The sequence below is a fragment of the Oenanthe melanoleuca genome, chromosome 4, assembly GCF_029582105.1.
Source record: "Oenanthe melanoleuca isolate GR-GAL-2019-014 chromosome 4, OMel1.0, whole genome shotgun sequence".
Classification (NCBI taxonomy): domain Eukaryota; kingdom Metazoa; phylum Chordata; class Aves; order Passeriformes; family Muscicapidae; genus Oenanthe; species Oenanthe melanoleuca.
Window position 1 is genome coordinate 39,204,130 of NC_079337.1, and position 13,839 is coordinate 39,217,968.

General features: G+C 39.3%; 1 protein-coding gene across 2 annotated transcripts in view; it reads right to left on the reverse strand.

The window, feature by feature from the left end:
• Positions 1 to 13,218, reverse strand: part of CFAP97 (cilia and flagella associated protein 97) — a 29,867-nt gene extending 16,649 nt beyond the window's left edge. The window contains exons 1-3 of one of the 2 annotated variants that reach the window (XM_056490522.1): positions 13,110 to 13,218; positions 2,815 to 3,693; positions 2,655 to 2,726 (exon numbers count right to left, since the gene is read on the reverse strand). In XM_056490522.1, coding sequence (XP_056346497.1) covers positions 2,655 to 2,726; positions 2,815 to 3,673 — 931 coding nt within the window. In that variant the 5' untranslated portion in view covers positions 3,674 to 3,693; positions 13,110 to 13,218. Of the gene's footprint in view, positions 1 to 2,654; positions 2,727 to 2,814; positions 3,694 to 12,879 lie in introns of both variants that reach the window. The other variant, XM_056490523.1, reaches the window with a different exon arrangement.
• Between the last annotated feature and the right edge of the window lie 621 nt (positions 13,219 to 13,839).

The window sequence follows — 13,839 nt, forward strand, 5'->3', positions numbered from 1 at the left end:
TGTTCAAATTACTCAAGAGTACAGCAGAGGAAATAAGCCCACCATTTTTTATTAGTATGGGTTTAGAATACTGCTTTCAGTTATTAATTTTCTGAAATATCTTTAAGGTTTATAGCAAAGTGGAAACATCATTGAATCACAAAACAATTACACACTAAGGTCTATATAACATAATGAAATTGAAAAGCTGTATTTCTACCTGAAAATCTATAATCACAACTGCTATCAGCACTACCCATCCAAAAACAAAGTGCAATATAGAGCAGGGAGACTGAGATTTCCAACTGAACTATGTTATTTGTGAGATTTTACCTTATTAAGAAATGCATAATGGAAAATTTGACTATCAAGAACAAGCATAGCTTTAGGAATTGTAAAGATGTGATAAATTTTTGTCTAATACAATTTTAAAAATGCTTACAAATTTGTGGTCAATATGAACACAAATAGGTAAAGGACGTATAAAGGAAAAACTTTTTCAATTAATTTAAATTTAACTGCAAGTTTCTAAATGCTTCAAATTAATTTTGCTTGAAGATATACAAACCACCTTGCTGCCTCTAATAACTGGACTCTTGTGCTAGTCCAAAACTTGCTCTTTGAACAAATTTATTTCCTTTTTTTTTTCTTGCAGTTCTTTTTTTAATACAAGAGATTCCAGTCTCCCCAAATGTATGCACTGGTAATGTGAATAATCATACAAAATTAACTGTGTGCCCTGTAGAAACAACACAGTAACAGACACATGGAAATACTACAAGAGTCTGGGGACCTTGGGAAATTAAACTTGTATAACTGCTGTAAATGCTTAGGTCCAGCTATATTACAAGCATATTTGACAAAAAATTCAAATAAAATGCTTCATCAATATAAAGTACTGGAAGAATATTATACTTTAAAAACAAATCATTATTATTTAAGTATTTTTTCATGCACTCAGGTCTGAGCTTGCAGTGCGATCACTTGAAACAATGTTTATGCCTATGCAGTTCTGATGAACATTTAATGGAAACTGGCAGGTGGGGGAAAATTATTAGCACTTCTTTTTTTTTCCCCCTAATGTGTACAAAAAAAAGTCTGTAAGCAATAGCTCAGAATAAGATTAGCTCCTATTTTCCCAGACTAGCTACTTTCCACCATTTAAACTTCAAAATGCCCAAACTAATTAAGCTATGTTGTGATTGCTGATTTAGAGAGGCTCTTGGGAGTAATATACACATTAATCAGGAACATTAGCTGCTAGACCATATGAATTCTACTTCTCATTACCCTATCTTTATTATTGTTCTTTAGAACTGGTTTACAGTTTGGAGAAAAAAGTTCCTTTCCCCAACAGAGATTCATCTCTGAGAATACCTACTCTGAGCAATAATACCCATTTGTTTCAGGGATGAGATGAAGCCATTCGTAATCACCGGTTATTAAACAGCTTCTTGCTAACAGGGAACAAATAAGGACATAGGACAATTGAAATAATAATTTCAATTGCCTAGCAACAACTCTTCTGATACCATGTTTTGACAACTGGTTGAAATTGTTTCTAGTATGAAAGAATGGCTGAAGCACAAGGACTGCTACGGATGAGAAAAAGCTCTACCTTTCTGGATGGCTACCATTGCTTTTCTTAACTTCAGAAGCATTTCCATACAAGTAAAATCCTCATTTTTTACTTATAGGCAAGTTAAGCCATGTATACAATACATTCTAAATCCTTATTAACAAGAAGCTCAGTCTGGCAAGGTGGAAAGTAAAGAAACATAGCACATACAGTTTTAGTTATGCCAGGCTTACTTCAACACAGCAAACCTGGCTTGGAATGTACCAGATTTAAACTGCAAGAGGCTTTTCTCACCTGAGATCAGCAGATTTCTCGAGTCAAGCCTTTTTTATTCCACAGACTTTAATACTGAAGTCTGGGCCATGAAAACAAATGCAAAAGCACCATGCAGACCTTAAAATACACACATGCGATCATCCACGGCATTCTCACTCCACATAATGAAGGTGTGTAATGAATGCAGGGAAAGAGATTGCAAATATTCTTTGGCTTCTTTATTAAGATTTTTAAAGTCTATTAGTCAGAAGCAACCACTTAAGTTTATCTGCTATTTTTCTAAAATACTTTTACTCAACTTATGGTATTTTAGAAGGCAGACACCTAGTTCAGAAAAAAATTTCAAATACTTCTGTTTAATTATCAAAAACATACTAGAAGTTTAAGTATATGAATATCATTTACAATGCATTGAAATTTTGGATTGTCTTTCAGTTCTGGAGGTTGATAATCTAGCCTTTCAACAAAAAGGTTGATGTTTTAATTTAGATATTAAATTGTGCCATAGTCCAGTACACCTTAAAATGCATGGGCAGTTTTATTACCCAATTTATTAATATATCAAATCTTTTTCAAATTCACCCTGTGTATCTCACTTCTAGGTATAAGCAAACCAACACATGCTTCTTTACTCTACTGCAGAATCAGTACTATTACATAGAGAAGAATTCAAAGAATCAGATCAACACCACTTAAACAGCAACCAGTTTTAAAAATAAACATGGGATATGAAAACCCCACTCTCTTCTATTAGAATACAGCTGTTCTCAACGTCAATATGCAGACGTTGCATATTGTAGAAAGAAAATTTAAAAATCACCTTTCAGAAGCTGATTCAGGTCCATGGCATCATTCAAGACTTTTCGACTATATCTGCGATCAAACTCGGAATCTAATGAAAAAAATACAGATATAATATTGAATTTTCTAGCCGCACAGGTTTTGCACATTTAGTGTTATATTTAAATTCTCAAAATTACCGTATAATTCTTGGTTCACATTTTCTTGTCTCTTTACTTTTAGTTTCTTATCATTTGATGCTACAAATTCAAAAGACTGGATAGGACTGATGTCTGGAGTTGACAGAGGTGTTACGTCAGTCACTGTGTCTTCAGACTCTTCCAGGTCATCACCAAGCTTTGGTTTTCCTTCTGCTAATTTCATTGCTGACTTGAATTTTTGTTTTGGAGACAGAAGAGCATTTCTACAAGCATTCCTTTTTGGGGAAGGATGAGATGAATCTGATAAGCAGCTATCAGAATCTGTGTCAGAACAATCTGTATCTGAGCTTGAAGATGATGATGAAGAGGATGAGGAGGAGGAGGAAGAAGAGGAGGAGCTGATAGTATATTTTTTGCTAGCCTTTTTTATGCTGTTTGGTTGCTTAGCTGATTTTGGTCTAACCTTCTGTTTTTTGCCATCATCACTACTATCTTCTTCATCTGTATAGTAATCTTCTTCACCTTCTTTAACTATTTTAGGAATTCCAGCAGGAACAATCTCCTCTATTCTTCTATTTGCTGCAGGTGTTGCTCCAGATGTACCTGCATTCTCTGCAATTAGAGGAACTGTCAAAGACGAAGCATCTTCAATAGGATCTTTACTAATTTCTAGGGACTGATCCTTTTGCAAATTTATCTGCTTTTCTTCATTTTTCTCCTCACAACACTTTTCATCCTTTGAATTAGAAACCAAATCAGTGTCTGCAAGAGCTGCCTCTGCACTTCTCTTCTCTATATATTCACCATTTTCTTCAGCTTTCTTTTTCTCTTCCTCAAAGTCACTGTCAAAGAAGGCATGATCCACTTCACCATCTGATATGTCTTCAAAGTGGTCCATAATGAAATATGAAGTGCTACCTGCAAGCATCAGAAAACATTTCCAAAGATTTGCATAAAAACAGATCCAAGTACACTCTTTTACCTCTAGTAATTTATAATTCTGAAATTAGTTACATGAAGTTGCTAGAGACAATTCCATAGTGAACTCAGTAAAAAAAATTTAGTGTCACCTTAATTGCTCACAGCTTATATGTTAAACCAGAAAGCTTTACTTTAAGCCAACCCATCACAACTTCAAAACTACTACTTCTAAGCAAATTTGTCAAACACTGTTAGTGGCTAAAAAATCTTAACTATTATAAACAAGCAATTAAAGTGTCTTATTTTTCCCCTCGAAGCTAGAGCCATTTGAAGCTAAACCCACTTATAAGCTATAATTAGTTGGAATTTTATATTGTAAACCTTGTTTGTATACAGTGGTCACCATCTTGGCTGACACAGCCATACACACTGTAGATTTTCAACACTTAAAATTAGGAGAAATTTCAATTTACATCAAAAGATCCATGTCTCCAAGGTTAAATTGTAATCGATGAAGGGTGCATCAGTGTTCCTGTTTTAGTTTGGACAAGGAGTCTGCTTTTCATGACAGTCCTCTGTAACTCACACTCCACAGTACAGTAGGATACTTAGCTCCTTCAGATGAACCTACACTTTTAAAAGTGGGATCCAGGCGTGAAACCAGTGCTTTTAAATCAGGAGTCACCATTCAATCCATGGGACTACATCATGGCTAGCCCAAATACATAATATTGCAGACATCAAGACTTCAACGTTAACCATTATGTTCTACAAACCTGCTCCTATTATGTCCTACTTGTTACAGAATTTTATGGTGTTTGATCTTATGCATGTGGCAGGAGGATAAAAAAGTTTACCCTCAGTAGTAGTGTATATATATATAGTTATAATAAAAAATCCAAACACCCCACAACCAAACAAAATTAGTCAATATCACAGACTACCAGCCCCATCTAGCCAGAGGCACTTTTCTCCTACTCTTTACAACAGATTTCATATAAATTTAGTAAGCTACAATCAATAAATATATAATGTTTTTTAGACCCAAGGAAACAAAACATGAAGATAGTGGAAGCAACTATACAAGGCTGGAAAACCAGAATATTTTACAAGATGGATGGTCTCCCTTAAACCACATATAGTTTGTTGCCATGGCAAACCAAGTTGGAAAAAAGGAATTTCCAAGAAAGGTTCTAGCTAAAAATTACTTCAAAATACAGAACTTTTAAAGGTCACTCAGGTATTTTGCCACTTCTCAAATAATACTAGTTTAGAGGAAATGAAAATAAGCTCCTCAAATCACAACATAAAACCAAAAAGTCTGGAACCTCCTACGGTTTTAATAATCACAAAGTCAAAGAACTGAAAAGAGACTTATTATGGTTAGATGTTGTATAAAGCTGAAAACCCTATTAAGCAACAGAAGCAGAAATCAATTTTTAGGACCGCAAAGATAACTCTCTAAAGCACCTAGCTCTTCAAAGAGCAACAAAACAAGGGAGTAAAACACTTTTGGGAATGCAGACATCCAGCAAGTTACAGTCTCACACCAGAACAGGCACTAGCACTCGTGAAACACCACCCTGCTGCTTACAGAATACTTCATCTACCTCTTCATCCTTAAGCACTCAGCCTTATCATCACTATCCTTGAGCTCTACACAGCTGAAATACTCCCTAATGTAGAGGGTCACCCCACCACCACCACCCCATCACTTCCTTGAATATCCCTTCTGAGGAGCCTACAACCACCCACTGCACCACTCCAGCCATGACAATCACCCCACCACATTTCTGTGATGGTGACTACGTCATGGTTTTCCCACAGCATCATCACAGCTCCTGGCCCCTCCTGGTTTTTACCCATCTTGTGTGCATTGGTGCACATGCACTTCAGCTGGGCTATTGATTCCACCCTTCGAGTCACTTCTTGTGATACCTGGCTTCAGGCAGCTTGCATAGCCTGCAATGTGCAACTATTGTGTGAATTCCTGAAAGTTTTTCTAGAGCAGCTTCCTAAAAGAATAACACATGCTAATATATAAAAACACAATAGCAAAATAAAAAACAATCAGAAGAGTAACATATTATTTAAATTTTATTTTCTGCAGCATGTAATCTAAACCACAGGGATCAAAACCTGTAAAGTATAGACCATGAATTATTTATTTAACAAGTACAAGTTGGACAAAGCCAATTCTATGAAGAAAATTAATACAAGAAGTAGAGTTTAAAAATAAAACTTTTTCTTCTCCATGATGAGAGGCTTTTATTAATTAAGGAACTAGCATCTCTCCACCTCATAACTAGAAACATTATGACTGATTGGTAAAAGCAGGCATGTGGTGTATTTCACTTGTCTCAAACACATATTATGGTATACATAAGAGCATAAGAGGCTAAGGCAAAAAGGCTTGCACGTGGATGAAGACAAACTAGGATAGCTTAAATAGTTGAAAACTTTAGTATAGCTTAAACTATAACGTTTGTTGAGTGTAATCACATCCATGTATTTTTAGTTTATGTAATGCTACACCTGCAAAAGAGACTGAACTAACAGTATCTCATCGGCTATAATGTGTAGTCACACCACAGCTTCTCAGATGACTCTTCTGAACACAATCTCTGAATTGAGGATGGGATTTAACTCACAACAAAAGGGCAGTGTACAGCTAGCAAAAGGTGATAAAAGATAGCAACATGCTTGTACATTCCTTTCCACCATTAATGCCAGCCAGGGAGCACACATCTCACTCTACAAGATTCAGGAATAGATCACCCGACAATGGGCTGTTTCCTAGGACGACTGAGACATAATGGCTTCCCAGACACTGACCATCAGCACAGGAGAGATCATTTAGCAGTCTGGCCCTGCCCAAGGAGCAGCAGTCATTCCATTGCCAAATGCATTTTCCACTCCTCTGGTACAAGTCCCTAACAACTTTTGCCTTCATCTTAATGGGAAACAAACATGCCATGTCTCTCACTGACAATCATTCACAAACTAAAGATTAATTAATTCTGTAATCTACATTAAAAACAAACAAGAGAAAATAAACAAAGAGATGGTGTTCTTGGATCCAATTCCACTCCTGCATCAAGAGTATTTGCAACAGAGCTGGAATTTACCCAAACGATTCAACGGAAGGGGTAATTTTGCTGATAAAGCATGCCTAAATCAATAAATTGGCTCTGTTTACAGTTTCACACCCATTTATGTACAACACAGAGTGTAATTTGACTTCTAGGAGAAATAGAGTTTTGCTATGTCATCTGTTTTTAAAACACAGAGTCAACAAGTGATACTCTGAAATCTCAAAAAAACTTTCATTACAGTCAAATACTACCATTAATTGCTAATTTTAGTGACCACCGTATTTATTTACAAAAAAACCACATGCTTTTTGTGGCTTTCTGCCATGAAACCCTCTAATACAAGCATGATCAACTCCAAAAAGCAGGCTGGCCATTAATTATTTGCCAAATCTTTTTTTACCATAACATATGTTCTCCCCATGTAATTCTCTACCTCTCACTCCATTTTTCTTGCAACTGTAACAATCACTCATTACCACTACCAAGAGTACCCTTTTGTCTTTGTCTCTTCCAAGAGAGAAGACATCCAAAGTCTCCCTCTAGTTCTTCTACCCAAAGAACAAGCAGCATTTTGACATCCTCCTCCATGTAAAAAAACAGATCAAGACCCTAATCACACTAAGTACATTGAGTAGTTTTCCCCTGCCAGCTGCAAACCTGCCAACTACAGCACCACCTGAAATATTTTTGCAGGCAATGCCTAAGAGCAGGCCATTAGGTATGAATGCAGTTTGAAGTATCTTCTACAGAGGTAGGATGGTACATAAAAAGTCATGTAATGAGGATATAGTCTTAGATGTGGGTTTATGTTTCAACATATCTTGCCTTTTGAAAACATTTCTGAATGTCAGAAACTAACACCTATGAAGTACATTAAGTACCCAGTGAAAGATTTGAGGTGTTTTAATCTTGGTTAACCTTGAAGTTATCCACTAAATCTTACACTTTTTAAAATGCACACCATCTACAACTTGTGCATCCATGAGTACTGAAATAAATCATAGAAGAAAAAAAAAATCAACCTTGAGGTACAAGCAGTGATCAACTTTCTTTTCTTTTAAGCATTCTACTTTCATAATCAAGGAAGAGGATGATTTATATAGAGAGGACAATCAGGTTTTTTGCCTCATCTTGTAACACAAAAATTCTTAGCATGCAGACTATCATGCTCCAAGGAAAGCTGTTTTTTTCCCTATCTGGTAACAGAATCCTAGCATGTACGACACCACACTCTGCAAGTTATGCATCCTCTAAAGGGCCTAAATGCTTTCATGATATTGTAAGATTCTGGTATTTAATAGAAGGGGAAAACAAGACCTTTATGGGTCCTAGGGGCTGAATCAGAAATGTCTGATATTACTGTGCCCATCTTGTACATCACCACAAAGGCCATAATACAGCACAGCTATAGTACACTCAAGATGAGTCAATAGTATGTTTACAGCAACAAAAAAGAACAGCCAGCATCTTAGGATGTATTAAAAAAACATGTAAAGTATCAGAAGCAATATAATATTGTATTTAGCTCCAACAGGGCACTTCCTTTTTAAGGGTTTAAAGTGTTTTAAATAAAAGACTTATATTATCAATGGCCTGTGTTCTTTATGGCACGCCAAAATCATCTGATTCTACATTCTCGTTATTTCCCCTCTGGGGATCCTGCCTCCCTAAACCTGCTGACTGCCCAATTGCCTCTTGTATGTTGAGCTTAGGAGAGGTTGAAAATGCTAAAGGCACCTAGCTCCTTCTCCTTCCTTTCCTAATTTTTGGCTGAAGCATAAAAAAACCCCAGCAAACAAACAAAAAAGAAAAATTTGAAAGCCTCTAGAAGAGAGCAATAAAAATGTTAAGATGAGAAAAGTTCTACTTTTGGGAGCTTGTTAGTTTAAAAGAGGGGAAACATGAGAAAACACAAATCTTAAAACCTGTGTGACAAACAACATATATTCAGCCCCACTTACCTCCTCTTAAAATAAAGCTTTTATATTTGTTACTAAGAACAACAAAGCATACAAAGGAAGAAATACAGCTCTTAGGAAACTACTTCCCTTAAGCAAAACCACCAGTCCCTTTAGCAGATATTCTGATTTTCCAAGCTCAGAGCACAATACCTGCTACAGCTGTTCTGCATCCTCAGTTCTCCCTGCTGGACACAATGGAAAAATTTTCCCTTGTATGCTCTAAGATACAGTTTACTAACTCCAAAACCTCTGACAGATTAGCTCTCAGAACAGCAGTTCTGTCTCTAACAGGTAGGCTCACTGGAGATGCTTCAAAGTACTCTTGAGTCTTTTACAAAGAGTTGCAACAGAAAGTCCTGGGTCTCACAGCTATTTCACGTAAGAATTCACTTCAGCCAATGGGCACTAGAAAATCCTGGAACACAGTCAATTGCCATCACGGTTAGAGCAAATGAAAGCACATGACCACCAAAGAGTCCCAGACAGTTGCAGGGCAAAGGCTTTCAAGTTAATGTACAAAGCAGGGAGGAGAGAGAACAGGCAGAAACGGCGGGAGGGGAAGGAAAGAGAGATGTTAAAAGAAAAAATATTTCCTCTTGAGCCAAAAGTAAGCCATTCCCCTACGGTGAAAAGCTGCAAAACATTATGCTGAGAGGTGTGTATCTGTAGCTCCAGGATTTCACGCATAGAAACATATTAAATATTTGTTCTTCGGGCTCATCAGAAAAGATCATCTTGTGACCTCTCAAGCAGAAAGGCTGGGTCAGAGAATACTGTGGCTAAATGATGAGAATGATGATGGCCATCAGTTCTGTCTAAACAGACCATGGCTACTCACTCATTGCTGAGAATCCCAAGAAAATGACTCACAAACCTTCTAAACTCAGGAAGAAAAGAAGTAGCTTACAAATACAATCAAAAATAAAGACAAAGAATCATATGTTGGTTGATAAAAGCAGCAGCAGCTTCTAGAAGGCCATCCACTTCTACAACCTTAAGTGACACCACCCACACTGAAGTCTCATGGGGCTGCTGCCATACAATTTCTTACTGCCTGGAAGAGTCCCAACTCCAGCTACCTCAAAGACCAAAAGGCAGAAAGCTGCTAGGGGAAAATTGGTCACTGGTACTGATCTTCCTCAAAAGTGATCCATAGCCACAGTCTTTTGATAATATAGAACAGGTACAAAAAGCCCAGAAAAGGACAGACTCTACCGCCAGGTGTCAATGGTGAAGAGGAAAGCAAAGGTCCAGCTTTGTTTTTCCAATCCTCCTATACTGGTATATATCTATGAAGAGCATTTCCGTCCAATATCAAGATTTAAATTTGGGGGCAACATGTATTCAACCAAGCTATCTACAACTGAAGGGGGAGAGTCTGGCAGAGCAGTTCAAAATTGCATGCAAGAAAAAAGAAAACAACTGCTCTTATTAAAGCAAAGGTTCAGCATATCTGCCATGTAAAGGCTGGAGTTACATTTGCCAGTCCTGAAAAAGATGGCAGGACCATAAAGGAATCAAGTACACTATTCCACAAACTGTAATATGGTTATTATCACAGTTTAAAATATACACATACAGTTCTACAGATGTAACAATTCTATTCTCCATAACCACTGAAAAGAAGATGCAATTCTTATTTTCAGTGAACATATTTCTATGTAAGAGGAACAAGCACTGCCTGGTACAGATGAGCAGGAGAAAGCATAGAAATTCAGTCACTAAATCAGTATATGCAGAGAGGCTTCAAAAAATATCACTTAGGAAGAGTCTAAATATATTTCTGTTTCCTCAGAATGTTTGTAAGGGGCAAATGAGGTAAAAGCCTCTCAATCTCTTGCATTATATTTTTGTGACTTGTTCCTTCCTTCAGATGAGAAAATATCAAGTATGGAAAAGCAGGTAAGATGTTGAAACAGAGGGCTCTGTTAAATTCAACATAATATGAGTTTCCTAGAGTTCCAGTGTTTATTGTTACAATGGAACACTTCAAGAATGACGAATACTCATTACTGAATTGTGACTTCAACATCAGTTGAAATTGTTGGACGGAAAATAACTAGGCCAAGGAACATAGATCATGTTTTAGACCATCACCAGTCTTGGTCAAACATAACATTGGGAAACAAAGAATGAAACAGGTTTAAGAAAAGAGTTCTGGTGGAAGCAGGAAGGTAACAATCTGCCTATCTCCCATGAATTTAGGGAGAACCTAGGCTCACCTAGGATCCAGCTCACTTTTGGATCCTTACATCTAAGCCTCAGGTGTAATATTATGTCATGTGAAAGGGCAGACTTTAAAAACCTTGTAGATGATTCTGTCACCTATGCCACAGATGATCATATGCCACCTATCCTATAAAATTTGCAGTTTTATGTATTCCTGGATTGAGCCTTTCAAAGGACTGGTCAATTGCATTCAAAGCCTCAACAGGCTTAGCAGTCCTGATGGCCCTCTGAGCCCATGTAAGTCTTACAAAGAAACACAGGGCCCTCTGAATGCCCTTCTAAACACAGGCAAGCACAAAACCAGAACAAAAATACCAGTAGGTCATAACAGCTTTAAGTTCCAAGAAAAGAAAAAGAATGTCCCCAAACTACTTGCCCTTTTTTCTGGTTTCTATTCCAAACTTTCTATTAAAGTATTATCTAGGTTTAGAAAACCAAAAGAACAACACATGCACTACAGAAAAAACCAAACAAATAAAGCAGGAAGAAGATTTGGAAGAGCTTGAAGCATTCCAGAAGCAGAGTCCAAAGATGTGACAACTGTATTTTTAAATGCCAATTATTTCACAAACCCATCCTTAAGCTTACTTATTTTTTAGCAATGACAACTTCATTTTAGACTTCAAGTAACTCCACTGAAGAATTTAACTTTGTGGAACTTTTTTCTCTCTCCACTGACAATTCCAGCAATCACTTTCTATCCAAAACAGAGATTAACTATTTTTTCAAAGAAGCAAAAATGTGTACAATGCATTCTAAGCACTATATTGAGCACCTGACTACAGACAAAAGCAGGGATACAAAAGAAATTTAGCACTGCTATTTCTGTTACATTCATTCCATCCCACATTGTTGTCTTGGTGTTTTTATGAATGCTGCATAGAAATTTTAACAACACAATTTTAAAATATGTCCACATCCAAACGCAAACACTAGATTCTTCTTATTTCTATTACATAGTAACATTATAAAAGTGCAAGTATTTGCACACTATAATTAAACCAGTTTTCAAAAAACTGTTTGGAAAGGAAAAACTTCAGCCAGACATGAAGATTATATGACTTTAAATTAAGTTGTGCCATAAACGATGCTGAACTACATTTTAAAATGCTGTGAAAACTGAAAACAACCAATGTTTGACAAAGAAAACATATATTGCATTTTGTTGTAGCATGTCACTGAGTCTCTTTCAAATTAATTCAGTACTCTGCATTGCTGCAGGAGCCCAGATTTCAGAACAGCCTTATTTGTGATTTGCACCCTAATCCAGAAGGGCAAGAGATTTGGTGGCTAGCTATTTTTCCAAACTACAGCCCCCCTTTGGGAGCCATTACTGCAGAACACAGCTCTGTGCTGGGCAGGGGGAGTTACACGTGTCCAGAGGAAAGTGTGCAAACGTGACTCTTGCGATGATTAACGCGCTCGAGGCAAGCTGTTTGCAATAATCATTCCAGCTGACTTAATGCCCACTAATTAAGCCCGACCAAAACATCCCTCTCAACTCTATTTGGGCATCCGCAACATGTCTCTCAAAGTCCGGTAACTTTAAGGGTGGCACACACGCCACGTAACTCTGCCCAAAGCTGACCACCACAGCGACAGCGAGGGCCGGTGCCTGATCACGGAGCGTCCCACCTCTGTTCGGATCTCCCCGGGGAGCAGAGCGGGCAGGCACGGCCGGTGTGGGGCGGACACAGCTCTGGGGGCGGCGGGAGCGAACCGCAGCTCAACGCCAGCCCCGCAAGGCAGCGCGCACCACGCGCTCGGGGGACACCTACGTGCGCGTCGCTCAGGCGGCGGCGCGAGTAGGAAGGCAGTTAAATAAAACAAATTCTTTTTAAATTATATAACAGTTTAAAATAATGCATATGTACGCACGAATAAAACACGTCTCCCACCTCGTTCCGGGAAAAAAAATTACCGCAGACGGGGGAGGAACACGCCCGCCGTCTCCAACCGCCCCCAACCGCCCTGCAGGCACCTTCCGCGGCGGGAGGCACCGCAGGCCCCACCGGCCGGCCGGCACCCGGCAACAAGCGGCAGCAGCGGCCGCTGCCGCGTCCCCCTCGGTCCCCGCTTCTCCCGGCTTTGTTGTGGTAACCGCGCAGGCAGCCGGGCGGATACTCACAGGCACGGGAGGAGAGCGAGCGGAGCGGCGGGAGGCGGGAGCTGCGCGGCGCTGAGGCCCTTCCTCCCTCTCTCGCTCGCTGCCGCCCCGCTCCTGCGCAGCCCGGCCCGCCCCGCGCGCCGCCTCAGCGGGGCGGGGAGGGAGCCGCGACCGCCCGTGGGAGGGGCCCCGCCGGCACGGGCTCCCCTCGGAGTCACAGGGACGAGGGGGTTGGAAGAGATCTCTGAGATAATCGATTCCAGCCTCTGACCGGGCGCTACCGTGTCAACCAGTCCACGGCACTAAGTGCCACGTCCAGTCTTTCCTCAAACACCTCCAGGGACCGTGGTTCCACCACCTCCCTGAGCAGCCTGTTCCAATACCTGATCACCCTTTCTGTGAAGAAATTCCTCTTAATGTCCAACCTAAACGTCCGCCGGTGCACTTTAAGACTGTGTCCTTTAACCCTGTCACTGATTGCCTGGGAGAAGAGGCCGATCCCCACCTGGCTACAGCCTCCTTTCAGGTAGCTGTGGGGAGCGATAAGGTTTTCCCTGAGTCTTCTGTTCTTTAGGCTAAACAACCCCTGTTCCCTCAGCTCTTCCTCTTAGACCTGTGCTCCAGACCTTTCACCAGCTTCATTTCCCTTCTCTGAACTTACTCCAGTGTTTCAATGTCCTCCCTGAATTAAGAGGTCCAGAACTGGACATAGCTCTCAGTGGCTTTACCAGTGCCAAGTACAGGGGAAGAA